The 25,156-nt window shown below is 57.9% G+C and overlaps 1 protein-coding gene across 4 annotated transcripts in view; it reads left to right on the plus strand.

Annotated features, from left to right (window-relative positions):
* VAV2 (vav guanine nucleotide exchange factor 2) overlaps positions 1-25,156 on the plus strand; it is a 181,940-nt gene that overhangs the window by 32,381 nt on the left and 124,403 nt on the right. For all 4 annotated transcript variants that reach the window (XM_059925984.1, XM_059925985.1, XM_059925986.1 and 1 more), the window contains exon 2: positions 9,474-9,590. In XM_059925984.1, coding sequence (XP_059781967.1) covers positions 9,474-9,590 — 117 coding nt within the window. The remainder of the gene's footprint in view (positions 1-9,473; positions 9,591-25,156) is intronic.

Genomic DNA, 25,156 nt, shown 5'->3' on the forward strand with positions numbered 1-25,156 from the left:
TAGTTGCTCCGCGGCATGTGGGATCTTCCCGGACCAGGGCTCGAACCCTTGTCCCCTGCATTGGCAGGCAGATTCTTAACCACTGCGCCACCAGGGAAGTCCCCAGAGTGCGTTTTGAATCACACTTTGGTGGTCATGGCGGGAGGGTAATGTCCCGGGGAAGGGGAGGGGCCAGCATCACTGGGGAGCCCCTTCCTCCCAGGAGAGCTGGCATCAGGCAGAGAGGCACCAGCTCACGGAGATCAGTGCAGCTGTTGTCACCCCAGCGGGTTGGCCCTGGCCTCCTCCGATGTCGTTCCCAGAGGGGCTTCCCCCGCCCATGGCTTTGTGGGCAGGTCCCTCGTGGGAGGTGGCTTGCTTCGTGGCCCAGGCTGGACCAGACCACATGGGTCAGAGCTGGCCCTCCCCTCGCTGCGGGTTGAACCGGGCGGACCCCAAGCCATGAAACGGGCACATGTGATAGCTCGTGAGTCGGGGAGAGGAACGCGCAGACCGTGGACGTAAAGAGCTCCGTGGTGCACCCAGCGCAGGCCCGGCAGCTGATGATCTGTTACTGGAGAAAGTGGAATTCCACCCGATGATGTTTCAGCACCAGTGAGCGTTAGACTTCAAGCCAGACGGGTGACTCGGTCCTTTCTGGACAAAAACCTAGCGGCTGTGGGGTAAGCCACTCGACGTGACGGCGAGGGGCGGGCACAGCGGTGGGCCTGATGCTGCCATCGCACATGGCCTGCCCGCGATGTGGGGCGAGGCCAGCCCCTGGAGGGCCTCGGTGCACAAAGAAAACCCCCTCCGCTCCCTGCAGTGGGCCCTGCACAGAGGCCGCTGGGGTTCATCCGTCAGCCTGCTGGCGCCCACGTGAGCCCCCGTCTCCTGGTGCGTGTGCAGCTGAGGAAACGGCCTGAGTGGAGGAAGTGCTCCTGTTAAATTGTCCAGACATAATCGGGTCCCCGACGCTCCCCAGTAAATGCCCGGCTGGGCCTGCGCGTTCCCTGCCTAGAGCCGTGGGTGAGCTGTAGGTGCACCGGCCTCTCCCCCTGGGAGCCCCTGCATTCAGTGCTGGGGGCGGTCATGGTGGCTCGGCCCCCGACGGCGTGGGAAGCCGGGGCTGTGGACTTGGAAGGACTGATTCCAGTCCCAGATCCCGACCTCCCGAGCCTGGTTCCTTCTCTGTAAGATGGGTGATAAGTAATCCCTCCCTGCCGGAGGTGTCATTGGGCTTATGGACCCTACCTGGCTGGTGCATGGAGGCCCGAGGATGGTACTGATGGGTGCTGGAGTGAGTGGTCATGGCCAACCCCAAATTCCACCTGCCCCTTTATTTTTGGAAGAGATGCTTCTGGAAGGGAGGGTTCCCGCCACGCAGCTGCAGCCGTCCAGGGGCCCCAGATGCCTGTAAAGCCATCTTGGAATCCCTGCTGCTTGGGGGGAAAGCTGGGCCATTTCAGAGATGTCAGTTAATGCTCTGTAGACGGTCATCTGTTCATTCATTCATTCATTCATTCACTAGACATTGAACCCTGGCTGTGGGTCATTGCCCAGGGTATTTGGGACCCAGGGGGAGAAGAGGGTCTTGGCCCCTGCCCCCCATGGAATATCTGGCCAGCTTGTCACCTCCAGGCCCCCTGTTTATTTACCCCAAGGGCCCCAAATTTCAAAGATCCATTCCAGTAAGCTGCCTCTCTTAAATAGTAACGAAGTCATTTAAGATGTTTTTTGGAATGAGCGTGGCATAAATAAAACAAGAAATTGATTCCTTTTCCCATTTTTTATGGATCAAAGACCTCGTCGTCAGCTGCCTGTCAGAGCGTCTGATCGACAGGTCGACAGGCTCAGCAGCTTGGCCCCAGGGCGGGGGCGGGTAGCATTGCTCCAGCTGCAGCAAAGCGACTTGTCATCGTGAAGTGCAGTTTTAGTGCCGGTTGTTGAAATATTTCAAGAAACTCAGTGCTGTCCATGGGCACTTTTTGGAGCCTGTGTTGTAGAGCGTGAACTTCAGATGTGGAGACCCCCGCCTTGCAGAAAGATGCAGGGGTTTTTAAAACAGAGCTCCTGTTCTCGAGATACCTGGGTGGCTGGCGTGCCCGGGTCCCTCTCCGGGGGTCCAGGGGTCTGTCTTACGGCTGGGGGGTGCTGGGAGGATGCTCTTCAACGCGCTTTTGTCCCGCTGCTGTGGCCGTGAGCAAGAGAGCCTCAGACACGTCCTGTCCTGGAGGCCTTGGTTCCTCCCCTGGTCCCTGAGCATCCGCTTGGAGGAGTTAGGCTGGTAAGATTAGAGGCCGGCAGAGGTGTGGATGAAGGGCCAGCTCCGTCTGGGGTGCGGCCACTCCTCAGTTCCGGCTGACTATGTCCAGGAGGGAGTGCAGATCACAGGGCCCTGGCGGGGCCGTCAGGGCCAGACCCCACCTCCCCCCTTGCAGGGCATGGTGGCCCAGGGAAGCTCTGGGCACAGGGACTTTGGGACCTCCTGAGACAGGTGGTCTCAGTCTCAATTGTCCCTTCGTAAAGCAGTTTTCTTGAGTGAGGGGCCCAGCATTGTAGGAGTCAGGGGGCAAGACTTCCCCATTTTACAGATGGAAAAACTGAGGCGGGAGAAGATGGGGCCGTTGAGTTGGAGCAGGCACAGCCCAGCGGCCAGGCCAGGGTCTGGGCTGGAATGTGCGTCTGTGCCTTCCTGCCCTGCCCTGGAGACCCCAGGGGTGGTGGGACTGTGTGGTGGAGTGGGTGGGCCGGGGATGCCAGCCAGAGTGCCCAGAGGAGCTTTGCATGTCGGGGACCATGTGCGGAGGCTGGTGGGGGGAGGAATGTTGGCAGGGATGTGGGCCCCAATCACTTCTGGGAGCTGAAGGCTGCTGGCCTCCTGACTTAGCCTGGGGGCAGCCAAAGGGACTTCTTCCCCTGGGACAAGCCCTGTAAGAGGCAAGAGGGCACCAGGAGAGGTCAACCCTCCTTGCCAAATCTCTGAACCTCGGTTTCCACACCTGCAAACTAGGGTTCAAAATAAAAGTCCATCGTAGGGATGGATCGAACGCAGACCTAAAAGCAGAAGGTCTCAGTGAACAGTGAAGTGGGGCATGCTGGTCGGTTCCTGCGCAGCAGTCAAATTCCCCCACCCACTGGCCGATTCGTGAGCCGCGATTTCTGTGTGTGGAGCCTGCCTGTCGAGCCCAAAGGCTGGGCTCCTACCTTCAGTGTCTCCCCATCACCCCGACCAGACTTAATTTTCCTGCAAGTATTATTTTCTTTTTTTAAAAAAATCTTACTGACTCCCTGCTCAGAAACCTATAAACTATCAAGAGTCTGGCCGTGGAGGTTAAACGGACCCAGATCTGTTCCCAGCTCTGTCACGTGCTTGCTAGTGACCTTGGGCAGGCTAGGTAACCTCTTGGGACCTCAGTCTCTTCGTCGGTGAATTAGGAGTCGGTGTAATGACTGTGGGATGCTGTGAGCAGCCCATCCCTTAGCCCAGAGCCTGGTGCCATGGAAACCCTTGCTACGTGGGAGCTTTGGAGATTCTTACGAGCCAGTGTGAGACGCCTGGGATCCTCGGACCCTAGTCTAGCCCCTCACTGTAGCAGTGAGGCTTGCCAAGCGCACACGGTGGGGGAGGGGGGTTGGAACCAGGAGCCAGGTCTGCACAGAGGGGTGAGTCACATCCCACAGAGCCCAGCACCCGGGGGCCGGGCGCCTCCCTCATGGCCCAGCACAGCTCCCTGGGGGCTCCAAGGGGCAGGGCAGCCAGCCAGGCCTTGAACACACAGACCCCGCCCCTTCCCCTTATCCTGGGCTTCCACACGGCTTCCCCTCCCCCCTCCAGGCAGGGGCCTGTGGTCATCATCCCAGCTGCACGGTTTCTGGCAGGAACTTGGACCCACCCTTGGTCTAGCTGCCCTGAGCCTCACTTTGTCCATCTGTGGAATGGGGTGCACAGCTCAGGGGGCCGTCGCAGGCGGTAATAGGTTTGTCACTGGAGCAGGACCGAAAGCAGCCCTGATTACCTCCCTCCCTCGCCCTGTGGGCGGTTCCCCGGCCACCTGCATTCAAACCACAAATCCCGGGCTCCCTGCTGCCAGGTGACCTCACGCAAGTGGCTTCAGCACCCTGCGCCTCAGCTCCCCCTTTTGCACCAGCCTCTCAGTGCTGAGGCGCGTGAGCAGTGGATGTGAGCTCCGGGGGCCCCGTCCCAGTACTGCCTGGGGGACAGCAAGCCTGGGGGGGTAACAGGAGGGGCCCTGGTGGCCTGAAGGCTGCTCGCCCAGTGGGGCAGGGCCTCTGTGTCTCCTCCACGGGGTGGGGCTGTCCCTGGCGGTGTCTCCGTGATCAGTGGGTTGACCACTAGGAGGCCATAGTGGAGCCGCTTGAGCCTGGCCAGGAAGCCCCCCACTTCCCACCCCCCCCGAGGGTGCACGGGGGCCACGAGGCTCAGACACGTCCCCTGGCTCTCAGGACCCTGCTCTGCCTATCACGACCAGGATCCCTGCGCTGGGGCCTGGGGACAGCTAAGTGACAGGTGACAGCGAGCAGCGGGCCTGGGCTGTCCTGTCCGGCTGTGCCTGGGGAGGTGGGCGGCCGCCCGTGGAGCCTGCGTCCTCACGCTGATCTGATTTCAGCCTGACCAGGTCTGAGGAGGCTGAAAAGGGCTTGGGACTAGAGGACATAGGCGGTCCCACCTCTCGGCGCAGTGGCCAGGCCTCAATGAGGGATTGCTTGGGACCCCCCCAGCCCCGTGTCTGGGGCTGGGGGAGCCCACGCCCCACGGGATGCCCTCAACCAATACAACGGCGCTGCCTCCGGTCTGGGCCACTTGTCAAGGGGCCAGTTTTCCCGGGACAGACCCTTATTGTGGCCGCCCTTCATAGAGGGCCCCGCGGGCCGAGGAGACAGAAGAATGCCACTTGCCCCTGAAGCCACAGGGACACGGCCTGCCGTCAGGCCTTCTCTGGCCACAGGACAAGGATGGGCAGCTTCTGGCTTCACACTGGCCGCTGCCCCCGCCCACTGTCACCCAGCCTGTGACTGAGACGTGCCTGCAGCCGCTTCAGCCCTGGTCCCCTCACCCTCACCCCTCAGGAGTCTCCGTCCCAGAGTCAGAAGCTGATTCTGCTGGGAGTGAGGGGCCATGAGGCTCTGCTTGGCCAGGCTCCGGCCACGCACCCTCCCGGGCCCAGGGGTGGTGGGGGAGGAGGGGACTGGAGGAAGGTGAGTCTCTGGGCCTCAGTTTCCCTAATTGTATAATGAGGGAGAACGGTGACCGTGTCACTTATTCAAACAGGGCCACTTATGGGAGTGAAAGGGATGTTGTTGGTAAGCACAGCGGACAAGGGGGACCCAGGACTCAGAGCACCCTGGAGGTAGGCCCCATCCTCTCAAAGGGCCTTCAGCACTCTGGAAGCACACGTGGGTTCAAATCTTGGCTTGGCCACCTTTTAATCTGGAGCCAAAGTTCTCCACTGCCTGGGCGTCAGTTACCTTACCTGTGAAATGGGGTGAATTCCTGGAGGGAGGGCAGAGGCTGCAGCACAGTGCCAGGCGCACAGGCCCCCGTGAACCGCTGCCGGCCCGGGTGCTTTCTCCCAGCCCTGCCGTGCCCCTTCCCCTGCGGTCCGAGTCTGTCTGTGCGGCTGTTGTCCGCCGCCAGCCTGCGGTGGGCCCAGAGCATCACGGGGAGCGGTTCTGGAAGGTGAGGGGCCCAAGCGACCACAGTGGGGGTGGGACCAGGCCGGTCAGACACTGTGCCCACGGGTCTCCTGCCCCCGCCTGAGCCCCCAAAGGAAGCCTGGCCTTGCCGGCTGCGATTATGGTTAGGAACTGTGTAATTAACTCTAAAAATGGGAGGCTGAGGAGGAATTAAAATAGAGGCTTAGTGGAAATCAGAGGCGAGTGGTGCAGAAAAGGCTGGAGCTGGGCTGGACGCCGCAGCCGGTCCTGCAGGGCGGGCGGGAGGAGGAGGGTCTGGAGCTGCAGGGTTGAGGGGGCCGGGGTGGCTCTGGTTCAGGCCCCTCCTCTGGGTGGGGGGAGCTGGGGGGGTTGAAACAGCTGAAGTCGCGGTTCTGGGCGTCTGAGATCCAGGTGACCACAGGGTGGGCTGTCTCTTGGGGTCTTGGTGGAAGAATGTGTCCCAGGCCCTCTCCCAGTTCCTGGTGGCTTCCTTGGCTCCTGGGCGCATCACCTCAGTCTCCACCTCCATCGTCACGTGGCCTCCTCCCTGTGGGTCTGTTTTGTGAATTAAAATTTTTTATGGTGGTGAAATACAAGACATAAAATTTACCATTGGGACTTCCCTGGCGGTCCAGTGGCTAAGGTGCCGCGCTTCCAATGCAGGGGGTGCGGGTTCGATCCCCGGTTGGGGAACGAAGATCCCACATGCCGCAGGGCAGGGTGCGGCCAAAAACAAAAATCTACCTTTTTCTTCTGGGGATCCATTGTGTGTGTTATGCTTCACAATAAAACAGGTTAACACCAATAACAAACAAAAAAATTTACCTTTTTAACCATTTTTAACTGTACGATTCAGTGGCATTTACATTGACAATGCTGTGTGACAGGCAGAACTTGTTCTTCTTCCCGAACTGAAACCCTGTCCCCATTAAACACTAAGTCCCCGGCCTCCGCCCTCTTTCTGTCTCTGTGGATTTACTTATCCTAGGTCCCGCATGTCAGTGAAATCCTACAGTATTTGTCTTTTTGTGTTTGTGTTTTTCAAAAATGTCAGGTCAAGGAAGACAAAGACTGGAGTGTTCTAGGTCCACACGTTTAAACCAGTAGCTGTAGCCGGTTTTGCTATTAAATTTAAATTCATTAGAATAAAGTTACATTAAAAGTGCAGTTGTTGGGCTTCCCTGGTGGCGCAGTGGTTAAGAATCTGCCTGCCAATGCAAGGGACACAGGTTCGAGCCCTGGTCCGGGAAGATCCCACATGCTGCGGAGCACCTAAGCCCGTGCGCCACAACTACTGAAGCCCGCGCGCCTAGAGCCTGTGCTCCACAACAAGAGAAGCCACCGCAGTGAGAAGCCCGCGCGCCGCAACGAAGAGTAGCCCCCGCTTGCTGCAACTAGAGAAAGCCCGTGTGATGCAACAAAGACCCAACGCAGCCAAAAATAAATAAATAAATTTATTAAAAAAAAAAAAGTGCAGTTGTTCAGTCGGACTGGCCACATCTCAAGCGCTCAGCGGGCACGTGTGCCTGGTGCTGCCCTACTGGACGGCGCACACAGGACATTTCCATCCTTCCAGAAAGTTCTGTTGGAGAATGCTCTTCTAGGTTCATGGAGACAAAAGGGACGTGATGACTAAAGTCGTGTGTGGGCCGAGATTGGATGCTGGGCCAGAATTTTTTTTTTTTCTATCAGGACGTTTTGATTGTCCTTTATCTTTATCTATTGAAGAAATGTGAATCCTGTCTCTAGATGAGGTAAGGTGTGGGACCTATGTTAATTGCCTGATTTTGACATTGGTGCTGCGATTGTGGAGGGGGTGTTCTTGTTCTCAGGAAATCTGTGCTCAGATGTTTGGGGGAAGGGGGTCACGTCTGCAGTTCACTCTCAGGTGTTCAGAAAAGATACACACACACACAGACATACACAGACAGATACACACTGATACACACAGAGATACACACACACAGATACACACACACACACAGATACACACAGATAAATACACATATACAAACACAGATACATCCTGATACGCACAGATAAACACACACACACACACACACGCTGAACCACACAAACACAGAGATATACACAGATAAACACACAGAGATACAAACACAGATACATCCGGATACACACACACAGATATATACAGATAAACACACAGAGATACACACACAGATACACGCTGAACCACACAAACACACAGATATATACAGATAAACACACAGAGATACAAACACAGATACATCCCGATACACACAGATAAACACACAGAGATACAAATACAGATACACACAGATACACACAGATAAACACAGAGATACAAACACAGATACATCCTGATACACAGATAAACACACAGAGATACAAACACAGATACACACTGATACACACAAACACAGAGATATACACAGATAAACACACAGATACACACTGAACCACACAAACACAGAGATATACACAGATAAACACACAGAGATACACAGATACACACTGAACCACACAAACACACATATACACAGATAACCACACAGAGATACACACACAGATACATCCTGATACACAGAGGGAAACACAGAGATCCACACACCCAGATACCCACACACGCAGATAGAGAATAGTTAATACACTACAAGCACGTAAGCTGGGGTCGTCTCTGACTAGTGACCAGCCCCAGCCAGGAGGGAGGAGTGGCCCGATGAGGGGGGTGCTTCCCAGCCGGGGGTGATGCCCGCTGGGTGCGGCTGGGTGGGGAGATTCGCGTCTCTGCTGGGGCGCCGTGTGCCCCGTGGGCGTTCTCAGCGCATCTTGGTTTACGCTGGGCCTGTGTAGCTTCTGATTCTGACCTGTCCTTCATCTAGATCTGTCTGTTCGTCTAAATTTCCGGTAGGAGTCCAGGCTGTCTGCAGGTCTCTTGAAGTTGAGCTGTTGGGCCCTTAGTGAGTGGTTACCATGGGGACAACTGGTCTGAACCCTGGGTTAGCGTTCAGCTGTGTGCACCATGGTCCTCACCTCATGGACGCCCACGCCGAACCGGACTGGGTGGGCGGATGGCTCCCACCTACCTAATGCCCAGCCTGCGCCGTCAGGGTGGATAGTTAACCCAGCCAGGCACGTCCTGTTAGGGAACCAGGCATCAGGAGCCGAAGCCACTCTCCCCTGGTCCCGCTAGAGTCATTGGACAGGATTCGAACCCGGGGCCCTGTGACTCCAAGGTCTGCGCTCCAGGCCACCTTGCCTGCTGCCCCCAAGTCTTTACCAGCTTTCTCCACAGGGACTGAAGCCGGCGACCCTGTTTGCCCCCTCACCCCATGCCTCCGATTGTGTTGCCAAGCCCACTGCCAGCTGGGAGCTCAGATACTGGGTTACTGGGTGGAGGAGGTACCGTGGAGGCTGATCTGGGATTTAGATGCTGGCCTTTGTGCTCCCAGTGGCCCCCTGCTGTGTCTGGCATGTGCTGCTCCAGGGGTCCCCATGGCTGCTGTAGGGCTTTGTCATGTGTAAAGTAACGGGGGCTGTGTCTGTGTGGGGAAGGCAGTGTGCACTTGTGTGTGCGCCCGCTCTGTGCCTGCCGACTGAAAACCAGCATATTTTGTTCCAGCCGTGATTGTCGGAGTTGAAACGTGTGGATCCCTGGGCAGGAGCACGGGGCAAATGGCCAGGAATGGCCAGGGCCAGTGGGATGGCCGTGGTGTCTCCTCCGAGCAGGGAAGTGCTGGTCCAGGTCGGCGCACGGAAGCAGAGTTTGCAGCTGTTAGCATTACTGCCGTACAGACCGTGCAGGTTGAGTAATTTTCCCTTCTCTCTTCTAGTTCCTGTGTTTGAAGAACATCCGCACCTTCCTTAAAGTCTGCCACGACAAATTTGGACTCAGGAACAGCGAGCTGTTTGACCCCTTCGACCTCTTCGATGTCCGAGACTTTGGGAAGGTGAGTGGCCTCTTTCTGGGATGGGCCCGGCCCCTCCGCGCAGAGCCCGGTGGGCAGGTGCGGGCCTGGCTGTGTTACAAACAGGAGGGGGCGCATCGGGGGCTGGGGCAGCGGGACGGCCCCTCCCGCCTCTTAAGCTGTTCGGGGTGAAGTCAGGCATCCTGGATCCAGGAGGATGGGGGGGAAGCCGGGCCTGGACGAGGCTGGTACTGGGGATGCATCCCTGGCCCTGCCTTTCTAGCTGAGCGACCCTAAGCATTTACTTCCTGCCCCGAGTCTCCCATTCTTTGTGGGAGAAAGGGCACCAGCTCTGTGGGTCGGCTGAGGTGATGCAGGTACCGCTTTTACTCTGGTGCTCCGAGAAGGGAGCCGTCAAGATTATACTGAAACAAGCAGGGCCGTCTGGCTCTGAGCAGGTGTCGGGCAAGGGGGCGGTGATTATCTGAACTCCCTGGTCCCTGGAGGTGATCCCCTAGGTCCGTGGCAGATAACCCGGGAAGTCTCCCCGTGTTCTCAGAAAGTGTCCCGGGCAGCTGTCTGGGAGTCCTGCTGGCACAGGTGAGGGGAACCTGAGGCCGGGCAGGTGCAAAGGCCAGGTGAGGGTGTGGCTCGTTGTGGCTTCCTGGTGAGCCTGCGTTCAGAGTGTCAAAGCAGGGTGTCACGTTCCATCTGGAAGCCAACAGTTCCAAGGTCCCTCCTTTTAAAAGATGGGGTCAGGACGTGATACCTTGTTGATGGATCGGGGACCGAGGGCTTGAATCAGGCCTGGCTCTTTGCCGCCCTGTGGCCCAGCTGTTCCTGAGTTCCTGCGTGCTCTTGGAGGCCCTTCCCTCTGCTGCCGGCACAGGACTACCCGGGGCCATTTCCACCTGTTGATGGGAAATATCAGAGGATATTTATTGCCTGCTTTATCTGAGGACCATTATCATAAGGGACCTGGTGTTTGCGGAAGAGTTCTGTGAATACATGATTTATGAAACGCAAGGGGAGTTTTGTATTTGCACTTGCAAATGCTGAGAAGTCAGTTCCAAGAGGAGCCCTTATTTGAAGTGCTGTGAAGTGTCAAATTAGCATCAATAACTAGGACTTTCCCATAAGCCACCTGGGCCTGACGGTCCTCTTCTTCAGTTCTGAAATTCTCTAGAAACGAGATTCGGGGACCTGTTCAAGAGCCTGTCTCTTTGTGTCCGCACCCAGCTCTTAGAGGTTTCTCTTCCTCTCTTAAATGACTCGCCCAAGTCCCTCTGGCTGTAGGGCACTTGCCCAGGACTCTGAGGCCGCCTTCTTCCCCTCTGCCTGGGGGCGTGTCTGCTGGGGCAGGAGCCTTGGGAGCTGTGCTGGTGTCCTTTCCCACAAGCGGGCTCCTCAGTTTTCACAGTCTTGCTTTTAAATGGATTAGAACCTCTCTCCTGTTCTTATTTCTCCTTGTGACCAGCAGTGCCCTGGGCAGGGGAGGAGCCAGTGGCTCTGGACTTTGGGGAACGGCCTTCGGAACACACACAAACACACAGACGCGCACACACGCACAAACACTCATACACACAACTGGTATTTAAAATAATTGCATAGAGAAAAAGACAGGATAAACCCTGGCCAAACCCATTTCTTGGCCAGCTGTGACACACACAGTGCCCAGCCTGTAGTAGGTGCTCATTACTTTGCTTGAGCCGAGTGCAGTGATGTAAGACATACACAAATTTGGATTCAACTCTCGTCACATGACCTGCCAACCATGGCCGAGCACTTTGAAAGGGGGCGCCCCTCGTGGTCGTCAGCGGTTGCAGTGGGGTGGTTTGACCCCGGGGGGGCGTGCCAGCTGCCTGCAGAGGGGCCGCTCAGGGCACGCCAGGAGTGGGCAGTGGATCTGGACTGAGTCACGGTGTGGGGACCGGGAATGGAACGGAGGAGCCGAGAGGCCTGGGCTCAGCCTCACGTCCTGCAGGGAGACCCCGAGGCTCTGGCAAGGGCAGGGCCGCCCTGGCTCTGCTCCCGGTCTTCACGTTGAGTCCGACAGACCTGGTTCAAAATCTGGGTCCACCTACTGGCCGATGACTTTGGCAGGTGACACAGTGACTCTGACCTACCTCGGTTTGCCGAGGACCACGTGGGCCGGGGAGCCCTCTGCATGGTGCCCGGCCCCTAGTAGGTGCTCATTAAACGGCGGTGCCGCTGCTCCTGGTCCCTCCCCACCCCCAGGTTTGGTGGAAATGAAGCTAGACCAGCACAGCTTGGTGGCAGCCTCCCCTCTCTTAGTTTTTCTCCACCGTTGTATTCGTGCAGACTTCCGGAGCCCACTCTGGCCCTCCCGCCGTCCTCCCTGTGCTGCTCTCCCGCTTCCCTGCCTAGTTTTCTGAGCGCGGTAAACCCGTGGTCAGCACCCCGAGCTGAGTTTGACATGGCGCCAGCAGGGGCTGGGGCGCCGAGAGGAGCTTCTCCCCACGTGGGAGCCGCTGACCACAGCCTGCTTTACTCGGCTCGTCGCCCCGATGTCCGGGGACAGGATCCTCTGGAAAGCACACACGTAAGCAAGACCCCGGCTCCTGCCCGCTGCACTGCTGCCTGCCCTGGTCCCGTTTGGGGACTGTCCCTGCCCCAGGGCAGCTGTGGACGGGCAGGCAGAGCTGGGGCTCCAGACTGCGGGACAGGGAGCAGGTCTGGGGAGGTCGGGCTCCTCACTCAGGTGTGACTTCCTGGGATGGGCTTGGGAAGGCCGTCATCATGTGGAGACTTGGCTCTGGGCACACTCACCAAGGTTCCCACGGCCCAGACTCGCCTCTTGCCCTCCAGGAGCCCCATCCAGTGGGGACGCCCAGGCTAGTCCAGATGCGCCTGGCGCTGCTCAGTGATGTCAGACCACGAAGATGGGATGCTTGTTCTGCTCTTCCCTGACGGCCACCGCTGGCCCAGCGCGGGTGGAAGGACCGGTCCCTAGGGGCGATTCCAGTCTCTGCCGACCGGAAAACTGCCTGGAGCCCGTGTTGAGAGTGACACTGAGGCCAATTCTTGGATGGTTGGGAAAGGGCTTGGGGGCGGCTGTGGTCTCTCATGGGGGTGGGTGGGGGCAGGGATTTGAGGGGCAAGGTTTCTTTCGCACTTTTTGCCTGGGCGTCCTCCACTTACATAGGATTCAGGAGCAGAAAGGATCCTTACGGGATAGCTGGCTAGTTAGTCTTAGGCTGGTTTAGAAATTTCCAGGTTTTTTTTTTCTTTGCTATTATTGAAGGAGGCTTATAGCATTCAGGTCCTGTTTGGGTTCTGGGTGGTGGTGTTCTTTTTCTAAACAGCTGCCTCTCAGCTCCCCAAGTCTCTCAAATTGGAGTCATTCCTTGGGAAGCGAAAAGGCATTCATTCCTTGGTCCTTCCACTCATCCGCCCGTTAAGCATTCAATTTACCAAGAATTTATTAAACACTTACTATGGCAGAGATCAAACAGAGAGACTTGCATGACCTTTGCCTTCCGAGGGTCACCCAGATTAGCCGTTGTGCAGTTCACAGTGGAAAAAAGGGGTGGGAAAGTGAAAGCTCTGAACTCTGCCCCTGGAGCTGGCCGTGCTGGCCCACCGTGTGGCCGTGACCCCGGAGCCCTTCCTCTGCCGTGTGGGTGCGGAGCGGGTCGTGTGCAGTGTGAGCTCGGCTGCAGCAAAAGCCCCCCGTTGTAGGGGAGTGATCACCCCTCTCCCCAGGAAACCACCGTGCGGAGTTGGACTGATTCGCCGGCATTCTTCCTGTTTCCAGAACCAGCAGGGCCCTCCACCTGCCCCCTGGCCCCTGGGCTTCCCCCTTTTCCCTTCGGGGCGGGTGTGGACAGGAGCTGATGTTTTGGGGTGCATGAAATTCCAGAAAGTGTTTCCTGACCGTGGGAGGAGCGCTGGGAGGGGCAGCTCATGCTGGCTGGGCTTCCTCTGCTTCCCGGCCCGCGGCAGGCAGGTGGACCCCCGGAGACACTCGAGGGCTGCGGGACCCCGGGTGCAGCCAGCCTTCTCTCATCCATCCAGAGCACGACGATGGGGGCGCCGTGTGCGGCGGGGAGAGGGGCTTCCTGTCAGTTAGACCCAGTGTGGATCGGACTCTGCGTGTACTTGGACTCTCTCAGCTTTCGTTTCTGCAGGGATAGAACGAGGACATGACGGCCCAGGGCGCGGTAGTGTTATGCGGCCTCAGCCAGGAAGCAGACATACAGGTCTTATCACTTTTACTAGTAATTTTTCCCTCTTCTTGCTCACCCATCCAGCAAGCTCCAGCAGGAGCTGAGGGATCCAGAAAGTTGGTTCCGGAAGTCTTTTTTTTTTTTTTTTTTTTTTGGCCCCTGTCCCTGGTATTTTCCCGAATGGTTGCATTAAAGGTATTAGGTTTCTGCTCAAACCAGTGCCGTCAGGGAAGGTTTGAGCGAAGGGCCTGAGACGGGAGCTAAAGGCCAAGCGGGCTGGTGTGGAGAGCGTGAGCCGGCGGGGCTTGCTGCTGATGACCGGGGCCCTGCTCCCTCCCTGATGGCGTGTGAATCCTTCTCGAGTTCTGGGCGTCCTTCTGGGCGTCCGTCAGACGCACGGGGCCCAGGAAGGGAAGGAGCGTGGGAAGGCCGAGTGGGTGGCCGGGAGTGGCTGGGTCTTCCCGGGATGCCTTAGCATGGAGTCTGGTTGGCAGTTTTGGACGGAGGATCCTGGTGAGGCTGCAGGGTTTCTGTGGCTTTCCTCTGGTGTCTTGGTCCCAGAGATTGTGGATAAAAATCACCATGGAAGCACAGCTTCATCTCCTCGTCGTGAGCCTCCTACGTAGGGCGGTGAAGTGGTGGCTTTGCCAACACGTCTGGTCCTGCCTGCCATTGCTGCTGGGGTCGGTCCAGGCAGTGACCCTGGGCTGGCGACTTTCCCGGAACTTAATTTCCTCGTCTGGAAGATGCGAAGGGTCGCACCAGCTCTCCCCCGTTGATCGGAGCCCCTCGGGCGCTGTGTTACGGACAGCTCTTTGTGTGGGCTGGGACCCGGTTGTCAGGGAACAGACGGAGTTTTCATCATCATCTTCATTATGATCCTTCGTGGACCAGCCGCCTACTGGGCGTGTTTACTTGCACCGTGAAGCCAGGGGTGGAACTGAGAAAGCTTTGTAGGCGGCGAGTCTGTCCTGTGGGTGGGCATCAGGCAGGGAGGGAGGAGGGAGGGAGAGCCCGGGGGGTGGACCCCAGCCTGCAGGAGGCCATGGCCGGCCTCTGGCTCAGGGTGGTCCTGGGCCGTCCTTCACGGGACCCGCTCCCGGCTTCCTGCCAGCTCACTCACTCTCTCATTCTCATCGCGGGCTTTCCCGCAGGCTGCCCCTCGGCCCGTAAGGCTCTCACCACACCACAGGGCCACCTCCCTCACCTCCCTGGGGCCTTGGCTCAAATCGCGCTATTTAAAACGGGAGGGATGCCCCCAGGGCCCAGTGCTATCCACCGTCTAAGCAGTGTCCTTCCTTACCAGGGCTGCGGGTCACAGTGCCCTGACCGGACCTCGGGCTGCCTGACTGTAGGGATGTTCATGCTCTCTTCCGGTGCCTAGAATCCAACCTGGGATGGGGGCGGTGCACCAGTCTGTCTTTGTGTGAGTCTGTGGATCTTACCGGAGGAGCCAGGAAGCTGCTGGTGGCGACGGGGTGAGGGTGAGGCATCTCGCAGAAGGCCCTGGTGCCCTCGGTGGGTCAGGAGGCCCAGGCGGGAGGCCCCTCCAGGATCTTTCCCCGGGTGGGGCCCCATCGCCCACGTCGGGGGCCCGATTCCCTGCGTGTCCCCAGCCTGGGCCGCCCTGGACCTGCAGCCCTACCTGGTCAGCTCGGCTCACTTTAGCCCCTGTTTTGAGTGGAATTAACAACCTGGGAGGAAGGTCTGGGAGGCTGTTTCTCTCATTTGAGTTACAGAGCAGAGCACACCCTCTAGTAAACGGGTTGAATTCTCCTATTTATTATCCATGAAAACATTTTGCTGGGCTCAGAAACTTCCAGAGCGGTTAAACCTGGCCCTTAGCACGGCCGGGGGCGGACGACAGGCCTCTCCTTGAGTCAGTGCACGAGGCGGGGCGCGCAGTGGTTCCCCCAAGTGCCGGCCCTGCCGGGAGCCCTCCCGCCTGCACCCCTCCTGTGCTTCCCGCCTCCTGCAGAGCCCCGTGCGCTGTGTGCCCGGATCTTTGCATCCCCGAGCTCCTGCCATCTTCAGGGGCCTCAGGAAGTGAGGAAGGAAACCGAGGCCCAGAGAGAGGTTGCGTCTCGCTTGTGTCCCACGGCGGTGGTGGAACTGGGGGGTCGATTCGGGTCCTGTGGACAGCGGAGGCCAAGTTCTGCACTCTGCCGTGCCCCTTCCCTCTGCCAAGCGAGGCAGCTGTTTGCAGGGGCAAGGAGTGGTCAACTCTGTGGAATCCTGCCATCTGCAGGGGGTTGGGAAGCTAGTCTGGGCCAAGTGTGGAGACCAGGAGGGCGATATGGGGGCCGGAGGCAGCGTGGAGGCTGGCAGGGCTCTCTGGGGAGAGGCCACAGGAGGCCTGACTCAGGAGGGGAGGGCTGACCATCAGCCTCTTAAAGGGCACAAGGCGGTGCATTCCCTCCTGCAGTGGATTTTAAACCATCTGGGCCTTCTCTGGAGGCCAGGAGGAGGCGGAAGGCAGGGCCCTGCTGAATCGGAGTGAGTCCTCTTTTATCTGTTTTCTCTTTCGTATTTGCCTGACATCTTGCTTATAGGAAGTGTTCTGAAGAGGTTAAAAGCATAGTTTGAAACGAGGGGTCCGTACCAGCCGAGGAAACCCACCTCCCTGGGATCAGGGCTCTAGGAGGTGGGGGGTGGGGGTGGGGCTAGGGCTGGGGCCTCACGGGCTGCCCGAGGGCCCGGCTGGTCACAGCTGTCCTGGATGTGGGAAGCGGGCCCTGTCCGCCAGCATCCCAGGTCTCTCCGACTGTCCGCGGGTCAGCTGCCACCTGCTCTGGCTGCGTCCAGAGCCTGGATCTGCTGCCCCAGCCCCAGGGCCCCTCGGCGGTTGTCTCTGCGGTAGAGGTGCCCTCCCTCCTGGCCCTCTGTCCCACTCTTCCTCTCTGCCTGGGACCCTCTTTTATCATCAGCCTGTCCTTCCCCTCCTCCGTCCCCCTGGCATGGCAGCGCCTGGCACATGCTGTCACCCCCTGCAGAGCCCTGGGCAGGCATCACTTATGGATCCCAGTGCCTTCCCACCGAGCCCCTCTGCACGCACCCCAGTACCGCGACAGTCTACTGGATTTGGCACATGGGAGGAAACCAGTTTGCTTTGCCAGACCTCCCATCTGTCCCGCTATTGCCATGACCCCTTCTCTTGCCCCGGCCCCTCTGGCAAATACTCACCATCCCCCCCCCCCACCCCCACTGCCCTCCGGACTTCTTGAGAGTGCTGATGCTTCTGGAAGCCAGGTAAAAGTGGACCCACTGAGGCGCCTTTGGGGGCTTGGGACAGAGTGTGACGCTGGGGAGTGGGCTTGACCCACAGGTCGCCTCACCCCCGGGGGCTGTAGTTTTCCCATCTGTAAAATGGGTCTGCAGATGGGCCCCGTCTCAGCTGCTGGAGGAAGATTTGAGACGGTGCGGCTGCGTGTCTGCGTGCGTGAGTCCCGGGGGTGGTGCCCTCGTTGTACCAACCCGCGCGGAGCCGGTGGTGGTGGCCTTGGCAGCGGGGCAGGGGGGTGGCCGACAGTCCATCCCACTGCCCTGCGTTCGGGATCGAGATGTCAATTCCTCCTCGATGAATGCAGGCAGCTCCCGGGCTCTGCTCGGGGAGGGAGCAGGCAGCCCTGGGGCACCCATCCGACAGCCCGACCCCCTCGCCCGGGCCTCCCCGTGCTCGCTCATTTCCCTGACGTTAGTTCATGCGTTTGCTGAGCGCGGCTGCTCTGCGCTCGCCGAGGCCTGTCTGCTGCTGATGCCCCTGCTGCAGCGAGTTCATCAGCGCCCCCCACCGCCCCGATGCCATCCGGACGCGATCCAGGCTGGCCTCCTCAGCATTAATTGCTGATTAAAATATTAAAATGCAGCTGCCGGGGAGCGGGCGCAGCCTCCAGGCCCCGCAGAGCCGCCTGCAGGCCTTTTGGCTGAGGCTTCCCGAGCTTCTGCTTGAAAACATTTCCTCCTTTTAACTGCGGGTTGTCATCTCAGGATGTTTTCAGCCCGTCCGCTTTCAGTGGAACTCACCACCGGGCACACACGTGTACACACACGTGCAGGCACACGCAGAGTCAAATAAGCCGTTCAGATGCTGACCCCACGTTTTCTCACTGGTGCTGGGAGTGGTTTTCTCTCTGTTTCCGTTTCCGGGCGGCAGCCACTGGCCGTCATCACCCGCATAGTGGACAAGGGTTGGGGAAGTCTCGTTTTTTGTTTTATAAATTTATTTATTTTATTTATTTATTTTTGGCTGCGTTGGGTCTTCGTTGCTGTGTGCGGGCTTCTCATTGCGGTGGCTTCTCTTGTTGTGGAGCATGGGCTCTAGGCACGTGGGCTTCAGTAGTTGTGGCACGCGGACTCAGTAGTTGTGGCTTATGGGCTCTAGAGCACAGGCTCAGTAGTTGTGGCATGCGGGCTTCAGTAGTTGCGGCGTGCGGGCTTCAGTAGTTGTGGCGTGCAGGCTTCAGTAGTTGTGGCTCACGGGCTCTAGAGCGCAGGCTCAGTAGTTGGGACGCACGGGCTTAGTTGCTCTGTGGCATGTGGGATCTTCCCAGACCAGGGCTCGAACCCGTGTCCCCTGCGTCGGCAGGGGAATTCTTAACCACTGCGCCACCAGGGGAGCCCCGGAAGTTTCCGTTTTGGTGGTTGAGTCCCTGCAGGTCTGATGAGCTGTGAGGGGTCTGGGCCCACCGCCCTGTGGGAGATGGGCAGGTCTTGTGTGTGACGCCCGGGAGCCTCTGGGCCTTTGTTTTGGCCCCTCTACCCCTGGAAGGGGTTCAGGGAGGAGCTGATGGCCAAGGAGGTGGCTCCGTGATTCTTGGTGGGCGATTCCTACCCATCGACTCCTTTCTCACTTAGGATCATTCCTGGGGAGAGGGAACTCGGGTGCCTATGGTGGCGGCAGACACGTGCAGTGGAGACGTCGGGGTGCGGGGTTAGGAGCATCGCCTCCAAGCCCTGCTTCGGCCGCTGCGCCTCCTGGCATGTGGGCAGGCCCCTGTGCTCCTCTCTGGCCTCAGTTTCCGCATCTGTGAACAGAGGGTTGCACTGGCTGGCTGACCTCTTGGCGGTGGTCGTTGGGGGGCCTTCCTGGTCCCTGTGGGTGTCGCGTAAGCTGCACACCTCGTGATTATCACTCTCATCCATGACTTGTACCCTGAGGGCCCCACCCAATGGGGCTGGGAGATCGAATTTTCTCAGCTAGTCCTGGCGTCACTCGTGCATGCTATTCTTTTTTTTTTTTTTGGTCTGTGTCCACAGTTAATTAAATTTTAATTGGCTAATTGTTTCTCCCTAGTGCCCCAAGACATTGTTTCTGTTGAAGCCTGACAACTTGATGTTTGCAGCAAAAGAGTTGAATGAGACCCAGAAGGAAAGAAGAACAAAAATCAAAGTGTAAATAATTGTAACAAAGTGTTCTTTCTTGGCATCCTGGAAGGCCTTTCCCAAGGAATACTGCTTCTTCAAATGGCACATGGCAGGTGGGGGTCTGTGGCCGGTCAGGCCTTCGGGGTTTATGGGCAGTGCCTCTGAATCACAAGGTGTGTGGCTGTGACCTTGTTGGGGGAGAGACCCCGCTGTGGTTCAGACCTTTGCCCATTTACCCCAGGTCCTCAGCAGCAAGGGTGCTGGTTCAGCACGCAGATGCCCTGCCCTGCCCGCCTGTCATGCGGGTTAGGGAGTTTGGGCTGGAGGCCTGGAGTATTCCTCCTGCATCGTCCTTTTTGACCGTCGTTCTTTAAAAAAAATTATTGGGATAAAATGGACCTAATGTAAAATTTACCTTTTTAACCATTTTAAAGTACACATTTCAGTGGCATTCCATTAATTTACAGTGCCGTGTAGCCGTCACCACTGTCTTGTTCCGGAACTTTTTGATTAAACTTCCAAAGGAAACCCCAGTTCCTCCTCTCCCATCCCCCAGCCCCTGGTAACCACTAATCTCTATTCCATCTCTACAGATCTCCCTATTCTGGACATTTCACATAAACACAATCATACGGGATGTGGCTTTTAGTTTCTGTTCTGGCTTCTTTCACTCAGCATAATGTGTTCAAGTTCATCGACGCTGTAGTGTGTGTCAGAATTCCCTTCCTTTTTAAGGCTGGATAATATTCCATTGTATGGCTGGACCAGATCTTGTTGATCCATCACCCATTGCCGGGCATTTGGGCAGTTGCTACCTCTTGGCTGTTGTGAGTACTGCTGCTGTGCCCATGTGTGTGCAAAGCTTTGTTCACTTTTATTCTTGAATTCCTAAACCTGCAGCCCTCTCACCTTCCTAGGCTCTGGGCCCCAGAAGGCTGAGCACCTTCACTATGGCGTGAAGCCCATGCTCGGTCCAAAGAGGAGATGCCCCACCCCCAGCCTGGTGGCTCTCGCTCTTGAGGGGAAGCGTGGCAGAAGATTGGTCTCCAGTCTCACACGTATGGATCCAGGATCTCGGGCAGGCCTTGTAGAATGTGGGGTTTGTTTACAAATGAGACCTGTGGGTAAGGTGAGGTTGGGGGCTATTGTCAGTCAAGCTGCTATGAGCACAGGTGTGCAAATATCTTTTTGAGTTCCTGCTTTCATTTCATTTGATTATATACCCAGAAGTGGAATTACCAGATCATATGGTAGTTTTGTGTTACATTTTTTGAGGCACCAGCATAATGGTTTCCACGGCTTCTGCACCATTTTACATCCCACTGACGGTGCACAAGGTTCCAGTTTCTCCACCTTCTCACCAACACTTGTTATCTTCTGTGTGTGTGTGTGTTTGATAATAGCCACCCTGATGGGTGTGATGTGGTCTCTCATTGTGGTTTTGATTTGCATTCCCTAGTGATTAGTGATGTCGGCCATCCTTTCATGTGCTTATTGGCCATCTGTGTATCTCCTCTGGAGAAATGTTCATTCAAGTCTTTGCGCATCTTTTAATCATATTTTTGGCTTGTTTTTTCCCTTTTCATCTGACCATATATTTGAGGGAGGACAGATGTTCAGCTTTTAGGACAGGGCCTCTGTGGGAGGGGTAGCCAGATGCCACTTGCTGATGGGCAGTTGGTGAGATGTTCACAGAATGCCCAGGGTCTGCCCAGTCCAGCCCAGCTCTCCCCTGTTCCTGGAACCCCGCCTTCCAAAGCTCCCCACCCCAGTGCTCTCCCTACCAGGCCACCAGGTCACTAGGCACGTCTGCTTCCCCATCACTGAGTATCAGGCCCCTTCCCTGGGTGGGAAACCCAGGCAGGTAGACACTTCTGGGGTCACAGCTGTGACAGAGCCAAGGGTGGATGTTCTTTTCCCCCCAGCTCAGCCGGGTAGGGCAGGCTGGGGCTGTCCCACCGCCTCCCAGGAACGGGGTAGAGAGGAGCCTCCAGGGCCTGCAAAGCAAACTGAAACCGGACAGCGCCCGGGCCCCTCAGCAGCTCTCGATGGTTCCATCCTGTGTTGCGGGTATCAGTCAGCACACCTGCATGCCATTACCTGGCCCACTAAACCTGCCAGCGCTGGGACGCGCCCAGGCTAACTGCTACCTGCAAACGTCATTAGAACAACCCTCACGTCCGGTCCTCGTGGCTTAATTTCCATGAAGAGTGAACGTCTGGGCGGCTGGGCTCCGCGGAGATTTGTATTAATCAGCGGTTGATTTCTCGTACTCGCTCAGGCCCCGGGCTTCCTCGTGGGCCGGGGAGCCGGGTGGGAACGTGGGGAGGCAGCTGTGAAGTCAAGAGCCGGTCCCCAGGGCGGCCTCGGGGATGCTGGGGGGCTCCTCGCGGATGCAGTAGGGGTCGCTGGGTGTCTGGAAGTGAAGACGCTCCTTCAAGGAGGGCTAGGAGTCGGCGACAACGAGGAGGGTCGGGCGTGACGTTCATGGAGAACGTGAACACGGGCTGACGCTGGGCTGATTGCAGACGAGAGAGCCTGATGGGGGCAGTTGTGGCCAGTCCCCGGCACACTGGTCCAGGGAGGACTGGACCATTCCTAGCCGTCCTGGGAAGACCAGGCCCTTGGCCTGGGCTGTGGCAGTACCGGGCTCGGTGCAGCCGTGTCACCACGGTGGCCGTCATGAGGCCACCCCCCCCCCCCCCCCGCCCCGGGAATGAGGCGGCTGTGACCTCGGCCCCGGTGACACCTGCGTTATGGCCCCTGGCTTCGGCCAGTGCGTGGCCTCATTCTCTGCGGACGTCCCGAACCCGCTCGAATCTCTTCGCGGCAGGTGGGCGCAGGCAAGGTGAGTGTTCTTGGGTCCCTTTTATTTATTTTTTATTTTATTTTTTAAATTCCGAATTCTACTTTTTTTTGGCTGTGCCGCGCGGCTTGTGGGATCTTAGTTCCCTGACCAGGGATTGAACCTGGGGCCACAGCAGTGAAAGCGCCGGCCGAGTCCTAACCACTGGATCGCCAGGGAATTCTCTCTACTTTTTAATTTGAAAAAATCCCGCATATCAAAGACAAATAACTAGCACGCATCTGAAATATAAATAACTAGTTGGAGTTTTATTCAGCATTGTGTGCTGCGGAAAACAAAATCATTAAACTGAATTTAGGCCAAAATCTTAAATGTCAACAATCACCCTTTCGCAATAGTAACTACAGATTTACTTTAATAAAAATACAAAAAAATACGATAAATAAATTTGGTGTGGCCGAAGTGACTTCACTCTGTTGAAGCTCTTAGAGTGAACAGCTTTTAGACCGGGGGGAACAGGTCAGTGTCACGGGGCAGGAAGGAATGGGCTGAGAGGAGGGTCCCCGGCCGCAGCCCGGGGTCGGTCTGTGGGGCTGCAGAGACTGGGGTCAGGGAAGTGGGTCCTGGTGTATTTGGGCTCAAGACTCGGGGTCCGGATTCCTTAGAGCGAGACACAGCTTTCATTCCAGACATTCAGTGGTCTTTCATTCATTCAGCAAACACTGGCATGCCCACTGGCCAGGTGCAGGGGTCAGGGTGGTGAGTGGCCAGCTCCCACTGTCCCCGCTCTCCAGCTGGCAAGGGGGGGGCAGATCTCCCCCATGCCTGAGCCTGGAGGCCAAGGGCTGGGGTCTTCGGGAGAACCCCGGGTCTGCATCCCCAGCTTGGGTCCTCCAGGGACCCTTTGAGTGTCCCCATGTTTCCTCTTAGGATTTTGAGTTTTCAAAGAGTACACATATGAAACCAATGACAAGTCATTAGTTTTCCCTTTTTAAAAAAAAATTATTCATTTATTTATGGCTGTGTTGGGTCTTCGTTTCTGTGCGAGGGCTTTCTCCAGTTGCGGCAAGCGGGGGCCACTCTTCATCGCTGTGCGCGGGCCTCTCACTATCGCGGCCTCTCTTGTTGCGGAGCACAGGCTCCAGACGCGCAGGCTCAGTAGCCGTGGCTCATGGGCCTAGTTGCTCCGCGGCATGTGGGATCTTCGCAGACCAGGGCTCGAACCCGTGTCCCCTGCATTGGCTGGCGGATTCTCAACCACTGCGCCACCAGGGAAGCCCAGTTTTCCCATTTTTAACTAGAGACTAATTATGCGTTACCCCTGATCCACCCCATAGCCGCGCCCCACGCGGAGGGCGCAATGGCCAGGAAGGGTGCGGGTGGGGAGTCACGAGTTGGGACGTTCAGTCTGGGTGTGTTCAGGGTACTTGGAGAGCTCTGGGACCGTGACCTTCACCCCGGGACTGTGACCTTCCAGGACCCCAGTTGGGTGCCTTTCACCGTGGAGGACACAGCGGGTCATCAGCAGGCAGCCGTGGTGGCTGGAGGGTGTCCGTTTGCTGTGGGGAGAGCAGGGGGGGCTTGGAGGGGGACAGGCAGCACCCCCATCCCGGGCCAACCCGAGGCTCCCCTGTGTCGTCAGCCGGGATGATGGCGGGCGAGTGTCTGGGGAGGAATGGCTCCGCGCCAGTGTCAGCCTGGTCTCCACGGGGCTGTGGGCCCCACGCGAGTGGGCAGGCAGAGGGGCCACTGCGCACCTCTCTGCCCAACCACCCGGACTCTCCTCTTTGACCCAGTGACGTGTTTCCGGGACGGCCCGGCACCTCTTCCTCTGTGAAGCCGCCCTGGGTTGCTCCAGCACAGATCCTAGAATGGCTGGCCTTGGCAGTCTTCCAGCCAGAGCCCTTGTTGTGCCAGTGGGGACACGGAGGCCCTCTGTGGGTCTGAGGAGAGCCCAGGCTCTCTCTCCTGGTCCCTGGAGCCCAGGTCCCGGGTGATGGGAGGGCCGGGCATGGCCTCTAGGGGCTGACCAGGATGAGGCTCTCAGCTCAACGTCTATAGCAGATCCCTTTACCTGTTCGAGCTGCCGCTTTCCCAGCTGGGAGGCCTGGCTCCTGGCAGGTGGTAGGGTCCGGCCTGTGGCAGATCCACACCTGGGCCTCCTTGGCCTCCCCATAGCACCTGGCACAGAGATGGCAGCGCCCAGGCCGGGCGGGGTTGAGCACACAGAAAGCTGCCCCGGGGTCTGGGGCCAGCAGAAGCTGACTCTGGGCTCTGCTGAAGGATGGCAGGGCAGGACGGGCCGGGCCTGCCACCTCTCGGCCCAGGGATGCCGAGGGCACACTCTTTGTTTTGCTTCCCTGAAACAGACCACATCCATCTGGCTCCGGCTTCTGGGCCGTTTCCGGCTTGCATTCCTTTTTGATACTGAAATATTTTAGCGGGTGGCAAAAATGGCCCAGTGCCCTTTCTCCCTCCCAAGACGAGAGGAATGTTCAAGAAAATTCTGTTGCCCTGGCGCCTTCCCTGGCTGAGCAGGCAGCCTATGACCCGTGGATTAGAATGGCAGGGAGATCAGCCAGCTGTCCCGGCCACTGGGGTCCGCGAGGCCCTGGGCTGGGGGTCTGGGCACCTGGGTTCCAGGAACCCCTCAACTGGGGCTGCGCGGCTTCAGGGCGGGTCTCGGGACACAGCTCCATGGCCGAGGAAAGAACGCAGAGGCCTGGAGCCTTCGAGCCTGATTTCAGAGCCCAGCTGGGCCCTCTTTGGTGGCGAGGCCTGGGATGTTGCCTCTGTTTCCCATTTGTACCTGCTCCCTAGGTGGGCTGTGGGCACCTGGGAGGGGTGGTGCCCCACGCATAGAAGGTTCTGGAGCAGCATGTGGTGGTAGTTTTACCCTTCAGTGGGTAGCAGGGTGTGTGTCAGAAATGCAGAGACACGGCAGCAAGGGGGGCCCCAAAGGAGGTGCGGAGAGTCAAGCGGTAAACCCCGAGGGCCGAGCCAGGCCTGGACGAGAGGAGAGGTGGGCATACGAGGTGGTGAGGGTGCTGTGGTCTTTTGGGGGCTGTGGGTCCCCGGGGCTGAGAAGGCGGGGAGGGAGTCAGGCCCGCCTGATTTCAGTTCTGCCTCTGTGTTCATTAAATGTGTGACCTTGGTCATCTGCACAGCCTCGCTGGCCTCATATACAAAATGGAAAGCAGGGGCTTCCCTGGTGGCGCAGTGGTTGAGAATCTGCCTGCTAATGCCGG

This window comes from Balaenoptera ricei, chromosome 6 (assembly GCF_028023285.1).
Source record: "Balaenoptera ricei isolate mBalRic1 chromosome 6, mBalRic1.hap2, whole genome shotgun sequence".
NCBI classification, from domain to species: Eukaryota; Metazoa; Chordata; class Mammalia; order Artiodactyla; family Balaenopteridae; genus Balaenoptera; species Balaenoptera ricei.